A 24910-nucleotide genomic window follows, 5' to 3' on the forward strand; every position below is an offset into this window, starting at 1 on the left:
TGTAGGCCAGGCTATAGAATTAAAATTTATCTAACCACCATGCAGAACTGTGGTAGTGTGTGCCTTTTGGAAAGAAAAATCTCTGCTGGCTGAGAGAGAGAGAGAGAGAGAATGAGAAAGAGGGGAAAAAAAGGATCAGTGACTCATCTAGAAATTTAAAGCCTTTAGCGCATTTTTTTCTGGGGTTTTCCCATCAGGATAGATGGTCTAGTCTAGAATTGGAGCCAAATTATTAATCCATTGGTGCTGATGGCACGTATCAATTTATCTTAATTTCTGAAAATACACTCAGTATTTCAGACCAGACTGTTTTCACCAAGAAGGAGAGGGATCCTAGCAGACATAAATCACTGGGAATTTGGCCCTTCGCAAATGCCCCGCTCTGGCTGAAACAGGAGGCGTCGGCAGCGATGAATGAGCTCCCCTGACCCTCAGCGCCGTGGCAGGCTGTCCACGGGGGCTCGGAGACGATGCGCTGGCAGACGGGCTGTTCCGGGCTCCGGGAACTCACGCTCTCAAAGCCGGGAGAGAGAAAGCCGAAGGAGGAAAGTCCCTTCCGGACGGGGAGCCTCCCATTACACCGTCTTCTTTCCCCTTGGGGCTGAAGGACACAACTGGATCCCGTGAAGCAGAAGCCAGCCCCCTCCCCCTCCCAGATGAGAGACTCCCAAAATGGTTCCATTACCGAGTCTTTTGTAAATAAACTGTGTGGAGAAAAATGCCATTTGTAGTGCTGCAATCGCCTGATGAGCATCATTAGATGGGCCTTTAAAAAATATCCAGAATGAAATCATTTTGGGTTTAGGAATTCCTTTGGGCAAATCTTTCTCCCTAGTCTCCAAAGTGAGTTTCTGAAGGAGGACTTCTTGTCCAAGGAGGCTGGTTCTCGCCAGCGCCAACTTGCTCTGAGTATTCAACCAACAAATATTTACTAAGAGTTTTCTCTGGGTCAGACAGTCCTTCTGGTCACTGGGATACAGCAGTAAGTGAAACACACAAAGGTCCCTACCCTGATGAAGTTCACATTCTGGTGAGAACTCAGAACACCGATGTGCCCATTTCTGGGAACAAACTTGGCAGCAAACTTCATAAATCAATTTGTTTAAGTGACAATCGAGGAACTGTGAAGTTACAACTCCTCTGATTCCTTGTGTGTGATCTCACTGTACCCATAAGGATGCATCATTTGGAAAACTAGATTGCATGGGCTAGGGATACTAAACACGACACCACTCTCCAGACCTGCACCCACGGCAGACATCACTAATCAATCACCACTCTTTTTCTGAGAAGCTCGGATGCAGTCTCAGAATACATGTTAACACATGACTGGGGCAGCCCCCAGCAAAGGATCAGTTACCTGGGAGAGAAAACCTATTTGCTCTTTCTGCCTTAGACAGCTATTAATTCACTGAGGGGCTGCAGAAACTCCAGTAAATTAAGAATAACACTAGGAGGAGGCAGAAACTGAGAAGATAAAGTGAGAGACTGCGGTCAATTTCTCAGGCTGGTTGTTCTCTCAAGTGCCCTTCCCTCAGGTCCCATGAAACATGGCAGGTCAGAGCCTGGGCTTTGCAGTCAGGCAGTCCTGGCCCTGCTACTTCTAACCGTACGGGGCCTTGGCTGGAGCCCCACCGGCCTCCCTGTGCCATGGGTGTAATAATGATACCACCCTACTAGGGCTGGTGTGAGGATCAAATATGCCAACACGTGGGAAGGGCTGGCACAGGGTCCTGCTGGCTGTGACCAGGGCCAAAACCCAGCTGTGGCACACCAGAGTGGACGCACAGCTGTTTATAGCCAGTACCTGCTCCCACTTGCTGGTGCTTGTGTCATTGGTTGTTAAATATTTTGAATATCGGGGAGACTGAAAATGGCGGCAGAGTGAATGGAGCTACACAGACCGTCTCCCAGGACCAAACTGGAATTACAACAAAAATAAAGACAAATCGTCAGGAAAAGGCAAATGAAAAGCAGCTTGGAGGACCACATAACCAGGGACACTGACTCAATCCTGGTAGGCTTGCGAAGCCGCAAGAGGGAGCCGGGAGCTGCGGCCGCCTAGGCTGGGACTGCGCCCTCGGCTGGGAGCTGTGCCCTCGGCTAGGTGCTGCGGCCTTGGCTGGGAGCTGCTGCAGCCTCGGCCGGGAGCTACGGCCTTAGCTGTGAGTGGCGCCCTCAGGTTAAGTCCCAAGCGGCTCCACAGCACACAGCTGGGACAGAGGCTAAATTAGCAGCAGCCACTCAACTTGGGCTCCAGCAGAGGGAGGGCAGGCTGGACTGGAACTGTGTGGGGACACTCGGGATTTGGAGGGTGCTCAGAACTTTTGCTGAGTTGCAGCCACACAGGACTATGGTCATTTTACTCCTTCCCAGGGTCTTGGGGAGAGGCTGCGGCCCCTCCCTTGGAGACTCAACCCCACCCGGTGGCCATTGAAATGCTATTTGAGGCCCATTATCAACCAGCATCTGCCCCACCCTTGGGAAATCCTCTTACACTGAGCACCTGAGGAAGTTTTTCATTAAACTCAAAAACCAAGGTTCTTCAGGTGACCGCTACTAATAGCCTCCAGGCAAAAATGCTAGAGGACAAGTACCATTCCCTGGGCTAGCAACTCTAACCAGGAAAGTAAGACTTGACAGTGGTGTTTAATGTGGGTCCTCCCTGCGTCATCTAAACCCAGGAGAGGGAGCCACAAACAGCAGAACACCAACAACCACAGGGAAAATTTGGCAGGCTCCAAAGCCCACTGTGATAGCCAAAATGGTGAAACACAGAAATAAAAGCCAAATGAAAGAACAAGAGACCTCTACCGAAGATGAGATAAATGAGGTGCAGTTAAGGAAGTTCACAGAACTAGAATTCAGAGCCATGATCTTAAGGAAGCTCAACAGCATGTGTAAGGACATGAGCACCATGAGTAAAGACATCAAAATGTTGGAAATCAACCAGTTGGAAATTAAAAACCACCAAGAAGAAATGAAGAATGACATATCAGAAATAAAAAACACATTGGAAAGTCTAAATAGCAGAGTAGAGGAAGCTGAGGACCGGATCAGTGAATTAGAAGATAGGGTAGGAAAAAAATCAACCAATCAGAAAACCAAAAGAAAAAAATAATTAAAAAACAGGAAGACAGCTTAAGAGAACTGTGGGACAACTCTAAACGTAATAACATTCGCATCATAGGAGTCCCCGAAGAAGAAAATGAGCAAGGGTTAGAGAATATATTTGAAGAAATAGTGACAGAAAACTTCCCTAATTTGGTGAAGAAAGAAGACATTCAAGTTCAAGCAGCACAGAGAGCCCCAAGTAAGAAGAACCCAAACAGGCCCACACCAAGACACATAGTAATCAAACTGCCAAAAATTAAAGACAAAGAGAGAATCCTAAAAACAGCAAGAGAAAAGCAACAGGTTACCTACAAAGGAAACCCCATAAGGCTTTCAGCTGACTTCTCAACAGAAACACTACAGGCCAGAAGGGAATGGCATGAGGTAATCAAGGATCTGAATCCAAGACTACTCTTACCCAGCAAGGCTATCATTCAAAATAGAAGGTCAAATAAAGAACTTCCCAGACAAAAAATGCTAAGGGAATACATTAGCACCAAACCAACACTGCAAGAAATGTTAAAAGGACTGCTGTAATTAGCAGGAAAAATAGGAAGAAAAATATAACCACACTAAACAAAAATGGCAATAAATAAGTACATATCAATAATCACCTTAAATGTAAATGGATTGAATGCTCCCATAAAAAGACACAGAGTAGCTGATTGGATAAGAAAGCATGACTCATCTATATGTTGTTTACAAGAGACCCACCTCACAACAAAAGACTCACATAGGTTGAAAGTGAAGGGATGGAAAAAAATCTTCCAAGCAAACGGAAAGGAAAAAAAAAGCGGGGGTAGCAATACTCATAGCTGATAAAATAGATTTCAAAATGAAGGCCATAACTAAAGACAAAGAAGGCCACTACATAATATTGAAAGGATCTATCCAACAGGAAGATATAACCCTGATAAACACATATGCACCCAATATAGGAGCACCAAAATATATTAAAAATCTTCTGGAGGACTTCAAAGGAGAAATCAATAGCAATACAATCATAGCAGGGGACTTCAACACCTTGCTGACATCACTGGATAGATCCTCTAGACAAAAAATTAGCAAGGAAACAGAGACTCTAAATGAAGCACTAGACCAAATGGAGTTAATAGATATCTACAGAGAATTACACTCCAAAACTACAGAATTCACATTCTTCTCAAGTGCACATGGAACATTCTCAAAGATAGACCACATGTTAGGACACAAACTAAGTCTCTACAAGTTCAAGAAGACTGAAATCATATCAAGCATCTTCTCAGATCACAATGGCATGAAACTAGAAATCAATTGCAACAAGAACATGTAAAGACATTTGAACACATGGAAGCTAAATAGCATGTTATTAAACAATGAATGGATTACCGAGGAGATCAAGAAAGAAATTTAAAACTTCCTGGAAACCAATGAAAATGAAGACACAACAACACAAAATCTATGGGATGCAGCGAAAGCAGTCCTGAGAGGGAAGTTCAAAGCACTACAGGCCTACCTCAAAAAACAAGAAAAATCTCTAATAGACTATCTAACCTCACAACTTAAAGAAATAGAGAGCAAACAAACAAAAAACAAACAAAAAAAACCTAGAGCAAGTAGAAGGAAGGAAATAGTAAAGATCAGAGCAAAAATAAACGACATAGAGTCTAAAAAAACAATTCAAAGGATCAATGAAACAAAGAGCTGGTTTTTAAAAAAGATAAACAAGATTGATGGACCCTTAGCTAGACTCACCAAGAAACAAAGAGAGAGAACCCAAATACACAAAATCAGAAATGAAAGAGGAGAAGTAACAACTAACACCACAGAAATACTACCATGAACAATTATATGGCAACAAATTCGACAATCTAAGCAAAATGGACAAATTTCTCGAAACACATAGTCTACCAAAACTGGACCAGGAAGAGATAGAAAATGGAACAGACCAATAACAACAGAAGAAATTGAAGATGTAATCAAGACTCTCCCAGCAAACAGAAGCCCAGGCCCGGATGGCTTCACGGGGGAGTTTTACCGAACATTCAAAGAACACCCATTCTCCTTAAACTATTTCAAAAAATTCAAGAAGAAGGAAGACTTCCAAATTCGTTTTATGAGGCCAGCATAATTCTAATTCCAAAACCAGAAAAAGACACTACAAAGAAAGAAAACTACAGGCCATTATTCCTGATGAACATAGATGCCAAAATCCTAAACAAAATACTAGCAAATCGGATCCAGCAATACACCAAAAAAATTATCCACCATGACCAAGTGGGATTCATCCCAGGGATGCAAAGCTGGTACAATATTTGCAAATCAATAAATGTGATACACTACAGAAATAAAATGAAGAATAAGAACCACATGATCATATCAATAGATGCCAAAAAAGCATTCAACAAAATCCAGCATCCACTTCTGATAAAAATGCTCAGCAATGTGGAAATAGAGGGATTATATCTCGACATAATAAAGGCCATATATGGAAGACCTACAGCCAATATCATACTCAATGGGCAAAACTAAAAGCATTTCCCTTAAGAATAGGAACAAGGCAAGGATGCCCACTTTTGCCACTCTTATTTAACATAGTACTGGAAGAAAACTACAGGCCAATATCCCTGATGAACATAAATGCCAAAATCCTGAACAAAACACTAGCAAAGTATTTGTGAGCAATGAGACAGAAAGAAAAAATAAAAGGGATCCAAATTGGAAAGGAGGAAGTGAAACTGTCATTATTTGCAGATGACATGATACTATATGTAGAAAACCCAAAGACTCCATAAAAAATTTACTAGATTTAATAAATGAATTTGGAAAAGTAGCAGGATACAAAATTAACGTCAAGAAATCGATGGCATTCTTATACACCAATGATGAACTCACAGAAAGAGAAACTAAGAAAACAATTCCATTTACCACTGCGGCAAAAAAATTAAGATACCTAGGAATAAACTTAACCAAAGAAATAAAGGACCTATTTGCAGAAAACTACAGGTCATTGAAAAAAGAAATAGAGGAAGATATAAAAAAGTGGAAGCACAAACCCTGTTCATGGACTGGAAGAATTAACATCATTAAATTGTCCATACTACCCAAAGCAATCTATAGATTCAATGCAATCCCCATCAAAATGCCAACGGCATACTTCACAGAATTAGAACAAATACTTCAAAAGTTCATATGGAACCAAAAAAGACCTCGAATAGCCACAGCAATCTTGAAAAAGAAGAACAAATTTGGCGGGATCACATTACCAGATTTCAGGTTATACTACAAAGCCACCGTAATCAAAACAGCCTGGTACTGGCACAAGAACAGGCATATAGACCAGTGGAACAGAACAGAGAACCCAGAAATGGACCCAAGGCAATATGCTCAATTAATATTTGACGAAGGTGGCAAGAGCATACAGTGGAGTAAGGACAGCCTCTTTAATAAATGGTGTTGGGAAAGTTGGACACTACATGCAAAAAAATGAAACTAGACCATCAACTTACACCCTACACAAGAATAAACTCAAAATGGATAAAAGACTTAAATGTGACTCATGAATCCATAAAAATCCTAGAGGAAACTGTAGGCAACAAAATTTCAGACATCAAACGCAGCAGAATTTTCACTGGTACATCACCTAAGGCAATAGAAACAAAGGAGAAAATGAACACATGGGACTACATCAAACTCAAAAGCTTCTGCACAGTGAAAGATACAATCATCAAAACGGAAAGGCTACCCACCGTATGGGAGAGCATAATTGCCAATGATATATCAGATAAGGGGTTAATTTCCAATATATATAGAGTGCTCATACAACTCAACCAAAGGAAGACAAAGAACCCAATTAAAAAATGGGCAGGGAACTAAATAGACACCTCTCCAAACAGGACATACAAATGGCTAAGAGACATATGAAGAAATGCTCAACATCACTAATCATCAGAGAGATGCAAATTAAAACAACAATGAGGTATCACCTCACACCTGTCAGAATGGCCACCATCAACAAATCATCAAACAACAAGTGTTGGCGAGGGTGTGGAGAAAAGGGGACTCTAGTACACTGCTGGTGGGAATGCAGACTGGTGCAGCCACTGTGGAAAACACTATGGTGTGACCTCAAAAAATTAAAAATTGAACTTCCATTTGACCCAGTGATCCCACTTCTAGGAATATACCCCAAGAAGCCTGAAACACCAATCACAAAGAATATACGTATCCCCATATTTGTAGCAGCACTATTTACAATAGCTAAGATCTGGAAACAGTCCAAGTGTCCATCAGTAGACGAATGGATAAAAAAGCAGTGGTACATATACACAATGGAGCTATGCAGCTGTAAGAAAGAAAGATCTCTTACTTTTGCGACTACATGGAGGGACCTGGAAAGTATTATCCTAAGCGAAACAAGCCAAACAGAGAAAGACAAGTATCATATGATCTCACTCATTTGTGGAATATAATGAACATAACAGTCTGAGGAATGGGGTAGTCCCAGAGACGTGGAAGTGGGGTACAGACTGACAATCCCCAGAAGAGGTGGTGGTGGGGGAGAGATAAACCACAGAACTTATATGCATGTATGCATGAGCAATGGACATGGACAACAGAGCTGAGGACAGGGCAGGGAGGGAGGGGGAGAGGGGAATCAGTGGGGGAAAAGGAGAAACATCTGTAACAAAAATAAATTAAGTAATTAAAAAAATATTTTGAGTATCACCCCTGTTTATTACTTTGCTTTATTGAGGGGGCTGGTCCCCTTTTGGGAGAGAACTGCAGAACTCTGGAGGTGAAACAAACATAATGTTTCAATGGACTTCTCAGTTGTTCTCTTGCTAATGAAGAGTTTATGTTCCCCAGTTCCGCCCACCTCAGCCGGGGCTGTACAGACCGAGAGTGATGACGAAGGTAATGAAAACAATCTTTGAAGATATTTGTTGAGAAGCATCTAACAAGCATGGGCTCATTTAGTCCTCTCGACAACCCTGTGAGGATTAAAGTATCACTAAACCCTGGATCATCACACCCTTGGCCAGGCTCACACAGCTGGCAGGACGTGGTGGCGCTGGGACCTCACCTGGGCAACCTGACGGCAGCACCGAGCTTAACCGCTGTGTGTGACAATGGTCCTTTGCATAAGTTGGTGCTTGACTCAGAGCTGTATACTCACAGGGCTTGGCCCAGGCCAGTGCCACGGCCATCCCTCGGGAGCTGGGGACACGCCTCACTAGGGGTTTTGGGGATGTGAGAAGCAAGTCCTGGCTGACCACAGGGGCACAGGACCGGCTAACCTTCCCCTCAGACGGACATGTTGTTCACCTGAGATCAACACAGAGCCCCACAAATAAAGGGAGAACGTGACCCCTTCACCTTGGGAGCTCTGAGGCCTCCAGCCCTCGGGACCCAGAGAGACACTAGGCAGGCAGCCTGCCAGGACGGGTGCCAGGGAGAAGGGGCTTCCGGGGTGGCTCACCTTGAATGAGATTTCATACTGCTCCCCTCCCCAGATCTCCAGGCCTGGGTCGTACCCGCCCAGCACCCAGAACCACTTCCGATCCACGGCGAACAGCCCGCCGGCCATCACTGGAGACCTGTCAGGGAAGAAGAGTGTGGTGTAAAGGCGTGGCCCCCACACTGCTGTCCTCGGACAGTGCTCCTCGCTGTCCCTGAGCAGAGCCACCTGTCGAGCCGGTGAATCCAAGGCCCTCCCGAGCCGGGGCCCGGGCTTTTTTCTTCCTTGCCTACACTTCCCTTCATAAATGCTACACTTTAACCAAGTGGAACCAAAGTTCCTTTACCTGCTTAACACCAAAGAATACTTGTGAAATGAAATCACAGTACTTTCTCCCCTGGGCATTGCACTGCATCATCTCTCTCCAGCCCTCCCACTGGCTGAGTGGTCTGCATCAGGTCTTTCCAAGCCTGTCTAGGCTGTGGAATGACTTAGAGATGAAAAAGCACACAGCTCCCTGGGTCCTACCCCAGACTGCAAAACACCCTGGGGGATGGAGCCTAGGAACCCGTGTTTTCAGACACTCGTTCGAGGACTGTCGGCACAGACACTTGTCTGCTGGCGGCTCACAGAAGCCAGTCTGATCTCTCAGTGACGCGGGCTACGACGCGCCCCACTCGCTCGTTCTGTCTTCGGCTGCTCGCCGAGTGCCAGCTGGGAAGCAGAGGCTGGAGGCACCTGGAGGTAAACCAGCTGGACGGGGACGAGGGGTGCCAGTGTGGCGGACAGCTACCTCCGGACAGAAGATCCAGAGGACAGGTGGGTGCAATAAGGGCCTCTGGAAGGTGCAGACAGCACTACAGGACCACGAAAGGAGGGGGTGTCTGCCTCCAGGTTTTGGAGTAAACGGGGGAGGCTGGGGCAAGAGTCAAGGAAGGATGCTCAGAGGAGTGGCATTTGAGGTGGGTTTGGATAAGTGGGAACTTGGGGGAGGGGAAGGCCCTCAGGAGAAAACAGGAGAAAAAAACACAGATGATAAATTTTGGGGGGCCACGGGGAGCAGTAAGTCAGTATGGCATCGTGCCAAGCCCATGGGGTAACCTGCAGAGACCTGCCCCAGTCTCCATGGTGCCTCACCTGGGCCAGCAACGGCAGGGGGTCACCAGTTTGCCGTGTAAACTCTCTCAGCGCGGCCTTGTCTGGCTCCACTGGAGAACCCCCTTCAAACTGAAAACGCATCCCAGCAGCAACCGCCACGGCCCTCTCGGCCTCGGGGACTGCAAGGGTCCAGGGAGCGAACCGGTTTAAAAAGAACTCGGTTAACCCACACACATCCAAGCTCCCCATAGCAGACGGGCCCTGACAGCACAGGAGGGGTTCCTTTCAAAGGGGGTCCCCTTGACTCTGTACTGAGGGCTTGACTATCCCAGGTGTTGCGCTGGATTAACTGATCAGTACAATGACGTCACTCCTCACGGCGACCACGTGAGGTAGGCCTCATCATTACGATCCCATTTCACACACGTAGAAATCAGGATACAGACAGGCAGCTTGCTCAAGGCCTCACCGCCACTGAGCAGGACTGGAAGCTGTGATCTGCCACACCCCGTGCCACGCACGGCCACAGCGTGCTGCCTCCTGTCAGGGGGGAGCAGTCGAGAGGCAGGTGAGGAGTGAAAAGGACAGGGAGTCAGAAATGGGAAAACCCTCACGGCAAGCTCAGCTCTCCGTAACCAGCGTGGGCCCTTCGGTGAAGGACGGACCCGCTGGGTCCTGCGTGGCCGGCTACGGCAGCCACGGCCACATGTGGTGGCTGAGCGCTTGAAATGTGGCTGGTCTGGGCTGAGGTGTGCTGGACGTGTAGGACACAGCGGATTTCTCAGAAAAGGACATAAAAGATCTCGTTAACGATTTCAAAGTGTTGGTTACATGCTAAAATGAGAACCCTTTAGGCATACAAAATATATGAACAAAATAAATTCTACCTGCTTCTCTTTACCATTTTTATGTGGCTACTAGGAAATTTAAAAGCACATAGGCAGAGCCCGGCCGGGGTGGCTCAGTGGTTGAGCGTCGACCCATGCACCAAGAGGTCACCTGTTTGATTCCCAGTCAGGGCACATGCCCAGGTTGTGGGCCCACTTCCCAGTGGGGGGCGTGCAGGAGGCGGCCAATTGATGTTCTCTCTCATCGATGTTTCTATCTCTCTCCCTCTCCCTCTCTCTCTAAAATCAATAAAGAAAAATAAATTAAAAAAAAAAAAAGCACACAGGCAGCTTGCATTGTATTTCTGCTGGGCGGCGCTCACCGCCTCTGGCTACTTCCCGTCTACACCGCGCCCCTCTGGCGACACTTCCTGGCTCACCTTGCTACTGCATTTCTGAAAATATCCAGGACTAGAAGAAAATAAGGTGTCAATGGTATCAACTCTCCTGTGTCTTCTGAAGGTTGTGGGGTTTGGGTTTTCTGGCTGGAGCCTTAAATACACTGCATGGAGGGGCAGAGTGTTACAGGCCCCGTGTGTCATGAGAAATCAAACCCAAGACTCTGCACATGAAAATCAGCCCAGGTGGAAGCTGGGGCAGGGGCTGAGGAGCTGCTGAATTAGGAGCCACCTCACAACTGGCAGGCTATGGGCCTTAAGGCGTTTGGGACGCTTGCGGCTTTGGCTCCGGAAGGCCTCTCCTGCGGCCCGGTCCACGTTCTGCAATAACGACGATTCTGAGTGTCTAGTGGGCGCCTCTCACTTCACCAGCGTTATCGCCAGCTGTCACGAAGCCCTGCTACTAGCCCCCTTTTCAGATGGAGGAATCTGAACTTCAGAAACGCTACATACTTCGCTCAAGGGCACACAGGGAGTGGGCGAGCTGCGAACCATGCCAGGCAGCCCGGAGTTTTCCAACAGCATCACACCGCGTGTGCCTACGGACTGCCTGTCGTGCACCGTGAGGAGGTGTGCAGAAAAGGACCAGGATTTCTCCTGCGGCCTCTGCCCTGGCTCTGTCCAGGTGTGACACAGGAGACTTCTGGAGGCATCGGAGGATAAAGAGGAGGAACCCTTCCCCAGGAAACCTCCAGGCCAGTGCGCTTGACCTTGGCCACACCTCAGGATCACCTGGTGGCGTCAAATGTCCAGATCTCACTCCCAGACCCTGATGCAGTGGGTCTGGGAGGGCCTAAGTGGGTTTTTTGTTTTGTTTTTTAGTCCCTTCCCCACGTGGTGCCAGTGGACACCAGGGTTGACAGCCACTGCGCTGGGGCTGGGCCACCCTTCAGCAGCCAGGCGAGGGGACTGAGGCCCCGGAGGAAACTGGCTGGGCCTCTGCTGTGCCGCAGGCCCTGCAGGCACCTCTCCGCATCCTGCAAGGAGGACGGAGGGGCCGAGACCCAGCCTTAGGCACCTTTCAAATCTTAGGATCTAGGAATCGGCTCACGGCAAAGGGTCGAACCGTGAAGGGGGTTTTGGTTACCTTGGAAACTCCATTTCCCGGGGCAGCCCACTCTGACCTCAGCCTCTGCGATGTGTCATCTTGGGCAAGTGTCATTTACTCTCTGCCTTGGACTAGGAAGGGCTCTCATACTAGTGTCTGACCATGTTGAGGACACAGGGGGTCAGGAGGACAAAAGCCTGACCCCCTAGAGAGGCGCAGGGGCTCTGCTCATGCCCTCCCCCCCGGCTCATGCTGCTCCGTCACCCCAGCCACCTTCCACCGCCTCAGGGAGGCCCACCTCTGCCCACCCCTGACCCTTCGCGGGGCCCACCGCATTAGGGGCTCCCTCCAGGACCCCCGGGTGCGCGCCGTGCCCAGGAAGACGGCTGCGCTGCCAACAGCCCCTTTCTCAGGTGGGGACGGCGGGGCACAGAGAAGCCGGTGTCCACTGTGGGGTGTGGCACAGAATAATGCTGCCCCCGAGAAGTCAACGCCCTATTCCTGGCACCTGTTACCCTACACAGCAAAGGGACTTTCCAAATGTGATTAAGGTCTTGAGATGGGAGGTTATCCTGGGGCCCGATGGGATCACAGGGTCCTTATGAGTGAAAGCAGGAGGCAGTCAGAGGAGATGTGATGCCGGAAGAAGAGAGGGAGAGAGATGGGGGAGGGGCTGAGAAGGGCGAGACACAGAGATAGGGATGGGGAAGGAGAGATGTGGGGAGAGGGGGAAGGGCTGTGGGGACATGGGAGGGGAAATTGGGGGACTGGAAGCTGCTATGATGCCTGCTGACTCTGAAGGTGAAAGAGGGGCCCTGAGCTGAAGAGTGGGAGCAGCCTGCGGAGCGGAAAACGCGCCCTCCTCCGGAGTGTCCGCAGGCAAGGCAGCCTGGCCGACACTGACTTTAGCCCAGAAGGGCTCACTTCAGATTTCTGACCTCCGGCACCTTCAGAGAATTGACTTGTGGGTTTTTGGAAGCCAGTAAGTTTGCGGTAACTTATTACTGCAGCAGTTGGGAAACGAACCCAGCAGGGGAGCCTGGACTTTGGCCTCGTAGCCAAAGATCTCCACGTCTCCGGCAGGAGAGCCAGAGTGGCCCACATGGCAGCTGCAGAGCCCACGGTGTGAGAAAAGACCCTTCCCAGAGCGTGGGCACCAGAGAGGGCCTGGGCTCTGTTTCTGGCTCAGCCACTCACTCACTGTGTACCCCGGGGGGCCTCAGCCTCCACCTCCGTAAGGGGCTGGAGTCCATGGCCTATGGGTTCCTTCTCGCTTTCACATTCTTGGATGCTATGAGTCCAGTCCACTCCCCCCAACTTCCACCGTGGACAAGCTGTTGTTTCCCTAACACGTCCAAAGGGCGTAACAGAATGATGGGACACCTGGCTCCGGGGCAAACAGACCTGCGAGTGTATCCAGCCTTTGTCACCTCCTGGCTGTGTGACCCAGGCAAGTTGCTAGACTGCCTGCAACCTTGATGTCCACATCAGAAAACGTGCATAATTTAAATAACAGTCGAGAGAGTTAAAGATGATCAGGCTGTAACGTGCTCAGCATGCAGTTATCGGCACTTAGAAAGTGTTCAATGAGTGGTGGCGATAATGACGATGATGATTACACCTGGTGCCGGGCCTGAGGGAGGGACCACGAGCAACTCTGCTCAGCCCCGCGGGCAACGTTGGCAACTGCGTAGAGGTGGGCAGGGAAGAGAGGACCAGCTTGGTGGTCCATGAGCTGAGGCTCTGTGACAAGCTGGGATGGGCTGTGCTTCTGGTTGGGGACATCTGCCCCGGACCCTCTGCCTGGACTGTTGGGGAGGTGGTAGTTGTGTGTGTTGGGGGATCACTGGGTCAGCCACTGAGACCAGCTGGTCGCTCATACTTACTCAAATGGGTCACTGGGGTCAGCCTTCTGCAGTTCTGGAGGGATCGGGATCCGCTTATAATACATCTCCCAGTCAAAGGCGCCCCGCATGGCATCCCCTGCCTGGGTCTCGTACCGGAAGTCGTCGTGGTCAATCACGTCGATCATCGGGCACACGATGGTCTTGCGGTTCCGAGCAATGCGGTCTGAAGGAGCCAAAAGATGCCCGTTAGGGAGGCAGGCTGGGGGAGCAGCTAAGTGCATGACCCTGTTCTGCAGCTTATTTGCATTTTTAATGTGTTCCCTGGGTGATTTCTCTGAACACTTGAGCTTGAGAATCCTGGAGAGATAGGGAGGGTGCAGGCTTGAAGCAAGACGAACCAGGGCTCCCATCCCAGTCCTGAAGCCTAGGACAGGGCCGTGGGCCAGCTACACAACTAACGCCTCCAAGCCCCAGCATTCGCCTCCGGGGGTGCCTGTGAGCTGTTGGGGCAGATGATCTGCCACAAGGGACGAGTGGACTGTGCTGGGGTGCCAGGTGGCTCTGGGCAAGGAGTCAAGTTCAAGACTTGGAATGGGGAGCCTGGTAGGGTCAGAGCAGGTCGGCAGCTGCCACGTGGGGCGTGTTTACTCCTCCCCAACCCAGACCCAGTGAACTGGAATCTCTGAGGGTGGAGGCACATCAGCCTTGTGACAGGCTCCCTGCAGATTCTTCTTAAAAAAAAATTTCTTTTTTCTTTACTGATTTTAGAAAGAGAGAGGGGAAGGGAGCGGGAGAGACAGAAACATCGATGAGAGAGAACATCGAATGGCTGCCTACTGCATGCCCCCCACTGGGGATTTGGTCTACAACCTGGGCATGTGTCCTCACCGGGAATTGAACCAGCAACCTCTTGGTGCATGGGTGACGCTCAACCACTCAGCCACACCGGCTGGGCCCCCTGGGAATTCTTAACGAAGCAGAACCTTCTCCAGGGAAAGAGGTAGAGAAGGGCCTTCCCTCCTAATTGTTGATGGCCTTTCAGGGGCTCTCACTTCCAGGGAGGGTTTGGGCTGAGGGCAGAGTGATCTCCTGGGTGCCAGCTGACCGCGAGAGGTACGGGGTCAAGGGCTGCACCAGGGAGGCTGTGCTCACCTGGGGACAGAATGCCCAGGTTCGAATCCTGGTTCTGTCACCTAGTAGCAGCACAACCTTGGGAAAGGTTATCTGATGCCTCCTTTCAATCTCTGCTTCCTTGCCAACAAAATGAAGGAAGACAGCACCTATCTCATGGGGTCTCTGAAGACTGAGTGGGACAATGGGGCCACGACACTGGGGCCACGCTGCCTAGCGGGCGATCAGCACTCCCGACACTGTCTTCGACCAGCGTTGCTGTAAGGAGCCCAGAAGCAGGCGCTGGAAGGCTGAGCATCTCCCTCATTCTCTGTGCCCATCAGTTTTCTCATTTGCAAGATGTGGATCGATAATGATGCCTTGTCTGCCTGTTCTATCACGTAACCATCAAATTCAAATGGGGATGTGGCCTAAAAAGCTAGGAGACTAGCAGAGCCATGATGATGATGATGATGATGATGATGATGATGATGGAGGAAATGATGATCAACAGTGGTTTTCCTCTGGTGTGCTGAATCCTCACTCAGAGATGCTTGCTCTCCGAAGAAGGCAGAATGAGCTGTGCACAGAGGTGTTAATGGTTTCAGACACAAAAGCCATAATGTGCTCTGTCTGCTGATCATATTAGCAGGGCAGACTTTTAAATCTACACCACTGGTTCACATTTCTATTGCAAAAAGAAAAAAAGAGAGAGAGAGAGAGAGAGAGAGAGAGAGAGAGAGAGAGAGGGGAATGCTTCTTCCATGTCTGTCTGCAGATTATGAAAATTACCCTCATATATTTCCATAGAAACAGAGTTAAGGGCTATTTAGACGACCGGCTCGGCTTCCTGCCCCACCACTCCATTCTCTTTATGAGTCACCGAATGACCCAACAAATGGTTGTTCCTTCAGGACTATCAATTGGGCGATTTATGGTGAGTCTTTTTTACTTTTTGTTCTCTTTCAGTAATGAGAGGCAGATGCAGCCCTCGTGGTTTAATTAAATCAACAGTTTACCAGCAAATCTGGGTTATATCCTTTTCCTGACCCAGTGGGGTCCTGGACCCTTGGAGTCAGAAGCACCTAATCTGACACTGAAGTTCCATGCTGATCTGTGTGAGAACACACCTTGCTGGGCTGGCCCATTTAACTGTGGATTTTACTTTCCGTCCTCACCTCTGAATAGTGGCCTAAGCAGCGCTCCTCAAAGTGTGGATCTTGGACCAGCAGCACTGGCATCACAGGGGAGCTGGTTAGAAATGCAGCTTCCGCCCTGGCTGGTTTGGCTCAGCGGTTAGAGCATCAGCCCGCAGACCGGAGAGTCCCGGGTTCGGTTCCCACTAGGGGCATGTACCTCGGTTGTAGTTTGTCCCCAGCCCCAGTTGGGGTTGTGTGGGTGGCGACCCCTTGATGTGTCTCTCTCACACTGATGTTTCTCTCTCTCTTTCTTCCTCTCTCTCTCCCTCCCACTCTAGCAGAAGATAAATACAAAAATGTCCTCAGGTGAGGATTGAAAAAAGAAAAAATGCAGCTTCTCAGGCCTCACCCTGTACCTTCTGAACTGGAAACTTGGAGGTGGGGCCCAGCACTCTGTGTTTTAACAAGTCTTCCAGGTGATTCTGATGCATGCTCAAGTTTGCCCTGAACCTCAGTCCTCTTTGCTCCCTAAGCTGTCTGTTATGGGGGGCATACCCATCCACTTCTGAGGGGTTCACCTCTCTCTCTGGTTGATAACTCTTCCCCAGTCGGCCTCCATCGCCATCCCTGGCCTGACGCCCCATCTCAAAGGCAGCCCAGCTCCCTGCCTTTATCAAAGCTGAACTCCTCAGGGTTCAGGCATGGTTCTCCAATCAGCCATGAGACGCCAGCAACCCTGTGTCTCCCTCTGTCCGCAAGGCTACGGTGGACAGCGCCCGGATCACACTGCCCTCCATCTATGGCCCATCCCTGACAGTTGTCAAAAACCCGCCAAAGAAAAAATCAATTTAGGGAGGCAATGTGGAATCATGAAAAACAGACTCTGGAGCCAGACAGATGGTGACTTTGACACTTGCAGCCCAAGGGAATAAGTGAGTCATTCAGTATCTCTGAACTTCAGTTTTTCTACTATAAAATGGGGACACTTTCGGCCTGGCATAGTTTTGTGAGACTTCGAGATAATGCTTGCAACCTTCCTGGCTCATAGCAGCAGTGCAGTGAATGGTAACCGTTCCAAGTTGATAGGGCGATGTCCCTTCACAGTCTGCCTCTTAGCGGGAGACAGCCTTGGCTTGCGTTCTAAGAACACCTGAAGTAATCTGGGGAGTGGTCATGTCACTAGCGATGCATGTGCTGCGTGACTCTGGGCAAGTCACTTCCCCTCTGAGTCTCAGCCTCCTCTGTGAGATGAAGGGGCAGGACTGAATGGGTTCCTAAGGTCTCTTTGAGCGGTCCTGAACTTCTGAACCCCTTGGCCCCTGGCACGGTGCTGGGCGCATCTCAAACAGGCGAGGGAACCTTTGTGGATGACCCCACGCAGAAGGCTGGGCCCGTGGCGGCTGGGCGGGTGGCATTCCAGGTCGCCTGCCTTGTCTTGGGAGGGTCTCTTACCGAGCAAGGGGGGGAGCCAATTGACGTTGGCTTCACAGTGTGAGTCCAAGAATGTGATGACATCCCCGATTGCTGCCGAGGCCCCCAGCATCCGGGTCCTTATCAGCCCTTCCCGTTTCTTTGTTCGGAGAATCCTCACGCTGGGGAAGTGGGCCATGTAGTCTTCAAGTGGCTTCTTCAGGTGCTCTGTGAGGGAGACAGAAGAGGACAGAGGGATGCCGGGTAAGAGCTGCTTAGTGATCGTTCTTGTGACCTCTCCCTTGCAGGCGGCACTGCACTTGACCGTTTAGACACAGCGTTCTTGTGCGCTGCCTCATTGCACCTTTCAGAGAGGGCCAAGGAGGCAGGGATCACTGCCTGCATCTACAAATGGGGACACTGAGGCTCAAAGAGGCCCAGTGACAGCGCCAGACCTGGAACACAGAGATCTTCTGTGAGCAGCTGTGGTTTATGCCTGGAAAAGGCCCAGTCCCTCATTTTCTGGTAACAATATTCTGACTTTTCTTTGGGAAACTCCCCCTCTCCTCAGCCCATCGGAGCTGGCTGGGGCTGGCTCCATCTCCTGGTTCCAAGGCGGAGGAGCATGCAGCTTGGGCCTGACCCATCAGGGCACCCCAGGCCCTTGGCCTCAGTCATTGGTCCAGGGGATGGCCATGTGACCGGATTTGTCCAAATAATGAATCCTGAGGGTTTTTCAGAACTACTGATAAAACAGGGCCCCTTCTTTTTGCTAGAGTTAGTTATGTTGTTGGCCATAAGTCTGGAGCTGCTGGGGACATCTTTGGCAAAACGAGGTGGTAAGAGGTGGTGGGGGGATCTGCTGGGCCTGAAGCTAATGTGTAAAAAGAGAGGCAAGAAAAGGAGAGACATTATGCTGATGACATTTTGATTCCTCAGTGCCCTGTGCCTGACGCAGATAGATTTCTCCATGTTCTTTTGCACGTGAGAACACATTCCTTTTTATGCCTATTCTAATGTCAGCTGTATTTCCTTCCCACGTGTGAAAAAATTGTTTTGAATAAATCTGAAAAATAGTTTCTTTCTACTAAATGTTGGTGTTTCTTAATTTCAGGGTTTGGGCCCTTTATGAAAACTGCAGTGTAACTACAAAAAAAAAACACAACAAAACTCTATAGTTTATATCATATATGTATATATTTTTTAACATTTTTTCTCCTATTTATCTTCAGATAGTGTGAGGGGGAGAACGAGAGAGAAACACTGATGTGAGAGAGACACATCAATTAATTGCCTCCCCTACCATCCTGACCAGGGCCAGGGATTGAACCACAACTGAAGTATGTGCCCTTGACCGGAATGGAACCTGAGACTCTTTGGTCCTTGGGCCGATGCTCTAATCGCTGAGCAAAACCGGCCAGGACAGTTTACATCACATTTAATGATGTATGCTTTCTCATCACTTCTATTCAGTATTGTACTAGAATTCCTGGCTAGTGCAATTGGTAAGACAAAGAAATAAGGCACAAAGATTGGAAAGAAAAAGGTAGTAATGTCTTTAACCAGAGATGACATGATTGTTTACATAGGAAATCCTAAGAAATCTACAAAGAAAGTAGAACAGGTAAACTTAACATGGTTTCAGGATATAGGTCAACATTTTCAAATCAATCATATTTCTATTTACTAGCAAATAAAAAACAATTGTAAAATGCAATTAAAAATGGTAAAAATACCATTTACAATTTTAAAAAAAGAAGTACAAATTGTAAAATACAAAACATTGTTGAAAGGAATTAAAAACCAAAATAAATGGACAGATAGTTCATGTTCTTAGATTGGATGACTTAATATAGTTAAGATGGTAATAATACCCCCCATATTGATCTACAGATTCAACAGGATTCAAATCACAGCTGATTTCTTTGCAGAAATTGACAATTGACAGTCAATCCTAAAATTTATGATAGTGCAAGGGATGAAGGGATCCAGAATAGCTAAAACAATAATTTGATTATTTATACATGAATGTTTATAGCAACACTATTCACAATATCTAGGTGGTGGAAATAACCCAAGTTTCCAATGCCTTATGAATATATCAACACATATAGAGTATATGCATACAATGGACTAATACTCAGCCATAAAATAAAATAAAGAACTGATACATGCTACATCATGGGTGAATCTCAAAAACATTATACTAAGTAAAAGAAGCCGGACACAAAAGGTTACCTATTGTATGATTCCATTTGTATGAAATTCCAGAATAGGTAATCCATAGAGATGGAAAGCAGATTAGTGATTACCAGGGGCTGGGGTCAGGGGAACTGGGAGTGACCTCTTAATGGGTATGGGATTTCCTTTTGGGATAAACAATATTTTGAAACTAGATAGAGGCGATGGTTGCACAACACTGTGAGTGCATTAAGTACCAATTGATTGTATATGTAAACATGGTTAATTTTATATGAATTTTACCTCAATTAAAAAAAACGGATAAAGGATATAAATAGGTACTTTTCCAAAGAAGATATACAATGGCCCATAAGCATGTGAGAAGATGCTTACTATCAGTCATCGGGGAAATACGAATCGAAGCCACAATGAAATACCGTACTACTTTACATCCCCTAGAGCTGATGTACTCAGAAAGTCAGATAATAACAACAGTTAACAAGGATGTGCAGAAATAAGCATCTTCACGTACTGTTGGTGGGAATGCAAAATGGTGCAGCCACTTTGGCAAACAGCCTGGCAGCTCCTCAAGCAGTTAAACACAGTTGTAACCCAGCAATTCCACTCCAAGGTGTACACCCAAGAGAAATGAAAACGTATGTCCACACAAAAACCTGTACACTCATGTTCATAGCAGCAATCTTTACAATAGCCCCAAACTGAAAACCATCCAAATGTCCATCAAATGATGAGTGGAAAACAAAATGTGGAATAGTGTACCATAGAACACTGTTCAGCAATAAAAAAAAAAAGGAGCAGGCTATTGCAACACTACGGACAGGCCTTAAAAATATTATGCTAGGTTAAAAAAGTCAGACACATAAGCCTAGATATTATATGATTTTATTTATGCAAAATTTCTAGAAAGGTAAAAACCACAGAGACAGAAAGAAAGTTGTGGTTGCCTAAAGCTGGGTTGGGAGTGGGGACTGATTGCAAACAGGCACTAGAGAACTTTTTGGAGTGATGGAAATATTCTAAAAATAAATTACGGTGATAGTTTCACAACTGTATAAATTCACTTTAAAACACATTGAACTACAGACTTAAAAGGGTGATTTTTATGGTATGTAAATTATATCTCCATAAGGCTGTTACATTCTAAAAAAAAAATCAATTGTATTTTTATATACTGGCAAAACACAATAGGAAAGTACAACAAAAATAGCATTTGTAACAGTCTTATATATAAAGACCCAAATAAGTGGAGAGATAAATAATATTTATAGATTGGCAGACTTTATATTAAGAGCCAGTTCTGAGCCCAGAAATAAACCCATACATTTAAGGTCAATTAATATTTGACAAAGGAGGCAAAAACATACAATGGGGTAAAGATAGTCCATTCAATAAATGGTGTTGGGAAAATTGGAAAGATACACACACAAAAATGAAACTAGACCACCTTCTTATACCACACACAAGAATAAACTCAAAATGGGTTATGAACTCAAATATTATACTTGAGACCATAAAAAACCTAGAAGAAAACACACGCAGTAAAATCTCGAACTTTTCTCGTAGCAGTATTTTTTCTGATATACTGACTCAGGCAAGGGAAACAAAAGAAAAAGAAACAAAAATAAACACCAAAAGGTTGTGGGTTTGATTCCTAGTCAGGGCACATACCCAGGCTGCAGGTTTGATCCCTTGTCGGGGTCAAACCGATCGATGTTTCTCTCACACATCAATGTTTTTTTTCTCTCTCTCAAATAAATAAACATATCCTTGGGTGAGGATTAAAAATAAAAAAAGGAGGGAGCATGAGGGACCTTTCTGGGGTGAGGCAATTTCTATATCTTGACTGGGGTGCTGCTTTCCCAACTGTATACATTTGTTAAACCTCATGGAATTGTATACTTAAGATATCTGTACATTTTCCCCACTGTTTATAACTTTTAGCTCAATTACAAAAAATACTGGTCAGGACCCTCACTGTGTTAGCTGGGGAGCTGGAGTGCAGTGGCAGGGTCACTGGCTGGGCGGGGGGACTGGGCTGTGCTCCCTGCCCGTCTCTGTTTGCTCCGGGTCTCAGCGCATTTCTGAAACCAGAGTTTGGACCACAAGGTCTTCAATGGCCCCGAGCCCAGGCCTTGCAGAGCTCTTGCCAGCCCCTGGGGTGATCACCTTCCCTAAACAGAGCCCAAATCCTGCTCTGAATTCGCTCCATTGGGGCTAGACTGGAAGGGCCCTCCTAAAGCAGGGGTATGTCCAAATCACCCGGAGAGCTGACTAAACGAAGCTGCTGGGGCTTCACCCCAGGTGATGGTACTCTGGTAGACCAAGGGGAGCACCCGGCAGCTTTAGTTTCACTTGACCACAGTCAGGGGACTGCAATGCACAGCCAGGCCTGGAACCCACTGGGGTATTTCAGTTTCTTCATTTTATAGACAGAAAGCTGAAGTCCAAAAGGAAGGGACCACCTACAGCACAGTGAACAGAAGAGCTGTGTTTCATGCCAGGATCCCAGGCTCCAGAAACTACTAAAGCTTTTATTTTTATAACCCTGTAAAGAAATTGCCCTGCACGATTTTGCTTAGTGGTTGGAGCATTGGACTGTGGACCAAGAAGTCACAGGTTCGATTCAAAGGGCACATACCTCAGTTGCAGTTCGGTCCCCAGCCCTAATCGGGTTGTGTGGGAGGCAACCAATTGATGTGTTTCTCTCACATCGATGTTTCTCTCTCTCTCTCTCTTCCTCCCTCCCACTCAGTCTCAAGATAAATGGAAAAGAATATCCTCAGATGAGGCTTAAAAACAAAGAAATGAATCACTTTCACTGGTAAGGAAGGTTATGATTGGCAAAGCAGCTGACAGATTTTATCTTCCTTGGTTCATAAAATTATACTCTTCATTTGACGGATGAGAAAACTGATGCTCAGAGAAGCCAAGATACTTGTCCGAAGTGATACAGCCAGGAAGTTGCTGGGCTCCTGCAGAATCATAATGCTTTCCCCTTCCAGTCATGGTTTCCAACGCCGGCAACCATGCACTACTGCATGATTTCTGCCTCATCTACCTACCCTACTACGATTCACGCAGACTTTTAAAATCAACTCACCTTTTTTAAATTAAAATTTTTTATTTAATTAAATTTATTTTAAAAAAGAACGTTAAACACCATAAATGGAAAACTGATACCACATGTGACAAAGAGCTAATAAAAAAAAATCCAAACACATGGAAATCAAACAATGTTACTAGACTTTCAGCCACATCCTTCTGCCTCCCCATGAATGGGAGCTTAAGGTCTGCTCTGTCAAGGAGGGAGAGCCCTCTCCACCTGAGGTCAGGGGAATCCAAACAAAACATTCTGTGCACAGGGGTCCCTGTTACCTCACGCGAAGTCTCCGGGCCACCTGAGGTCATCTTCTGCATCGGCACACTTAGGGAACCACAGCCCATCTCTTGAGGTAAGTCTGCAGGAACTTCTGTGAGTCTGCAGGAACTTCTGTGAGATGGAGTGTGTTTCATGTGGGGTTGCCTAGCATCTTGTAGGTGGGAGTGATGGGAAGATAAACAGAAGACACACACACACAGCGAGGCTGGAAAGTGACACCCCCGCTCGCCTTCTTACTCGCTCGCAAAGATTAATAAGGCTTCTCCCGCCTTTCCCCACTTATCCTCGGAACAGTGACTCTCTAGAAAACAGAAATCATTTTTCCCTAATTGAGGGACTAAATCTTTCCAAAAGAGACTTTCTTGGGCATTGAGACAAGACAGAAAAAGGCATGACCACAATCCAGACAGGCTGCTGTTCGTGTAGGAACACCACTTGAAAAAAAAAGAAAAAGCCCTAGTCATTGTGACAAGTGCTTCTTCTTGGCTGGGTTCAACTGGTAGGTCATTAACTCAAGGATGAGATAATCTCCTATACTACACACCACTACTTCCATCAGAATTAGAAATATCATCCGGCCCAGCTCTAATCATCGAGAGCCCACTCGGGCAGAGTCCCCTCGCTGAATCACCCTGAGCGCAGACGGCGGCATCATTATGATCAAGCAATTAAAGGCTTTGACAGCTTGTGGTAAAGTCGGAGCCATTATTTAAGGACAGTTATGCTCCCCCTGTTCTTACCAGAAAGTGCACTTGCACAGAATTAGGATTGTTGCCTTGTTTTGCCACTTGGGTGAGGACATTCCATAAAGCCACAGAATTTGGGAGCTGCAAGGGACTTCAGATGAAGATGATGATGGTTATGACCATGACAAGGACCGTGCTCACACGCAGAGCACCATGCTTCATTTACATCGTCTCTGACACCTACAGAAGGGGTATTATGGTCCCATTTTACTTTATTTATTTTTTATTAAATCCTCACCTGAGGATATTTTTCGATTTATCTTTAGATAGAGTGGGAGGGAGAGAGATACTGACTGGTTGCCTGCACGACACTGACCAGGGTCGGGGAGGAACCACAACCGAGGTACGTGCCCTTGGCTGGAATTGAACTCGAGACTCTTCAGTCCATGGGCCGATGCTCTAACTGATGAGCCAAACTGGCCAGGGCTCCTTTTTTTTTCTTTTAAACTCCTCAACCGAGGACATTTTTGCATTTATCTTCAGATAGAGTGGGAGGGAGAGAGGGAGGAAGAGAGAGAGAGGAACATCGATGTGAGAGAGACACATCGAGTGGCTGCCACCCACACGACCCCAACCGGGGCTGGGGCCGAACCGCAACTGAGGTACATGCCCTTAGCGGGAACTGAACCCGGGTGTCTGGTCCGCTGGCTGACGCTCTAACCGCTGAGCCAAACCGGCTAGGACAGGGCTCCCATTTTATAGAAGAAGATGCCATGAGGCTTTAGAGTGGGGAATGAATCCTGCCCAAAGAACACAGTTTATAAACGACGAAGCCAAGGTGTAAAACCCAACCTGCTTGGCTGCAGAGGGGCAGGCTCCCCCTAGAGCACCAAAGTCTGTCTCTTCAGTCAGTCCTTCCATCCCACCCAGAGGGGCCGGGAGGGCCAGGGAAGGTAACTCACATGCAGTGAGTCGGTGACACCGTTGTCCGCTCTGGGAACCCCTGCCATCTTCATGAACACAACGGCAGGGACAAAACAGCCTTCATCAAAGCGCCTATACTCATGGGTCTATAACGGGGACCTACAGCTGTGTTAAGGTCCTGAGGCTACATCTTGGGGCTCCGCACAGGAGCGCCAGGGCTGAGAACAG

The 24910-nt window shown here is 47.5% G+C and overlaps 1 protein-coding gene across 1 annotated transcript in view; it reads right to left on the minus strand.

The window, feature by feature from the left end:
* GALNT10 (polypeptide N-acetylgalactosaminyltransferase 10) overlaps window positions 1-24910 on the minus strand; it is a 194576-nt gene that overhangs the window by 21671 nt on the left and 147995 nt on the right. Inside the window, exons 5-7 of the mRNA XM_036240790.1 lie at window positions 17534-17719; window positions 13872-14055; window positions 8576-8693 (exon numbers count right to left, since the gene is read on the minus strand). Of these exons, the coding sequence (XP_036096683.1) occupies window positions 8576-8693; window positions 13872-14055; window positions 17534-17719 (488 nt within the window). The remainder of the gene's footprint in view (window positions 1-8575; window positions 8694-13871; window positions 14056-17533; window positions 17720-24910) is intronic.

This window comes from Molossus molossus, unplaced genomic scaffold (genome assembly GCF_014108415.1).
Source record: "Molossus molossus isolate mMolMol1 unplaced genomic scaffold, mMolMol1.p scaffold_m16_p_4, whole genome shotgun sequence".
Classification (NCBI taxonomy): Eukaryota; Metazoa; Chordata; class Mammalia; order Chiroptera; family Molossidae; genus Molossus; species Molossus molossus.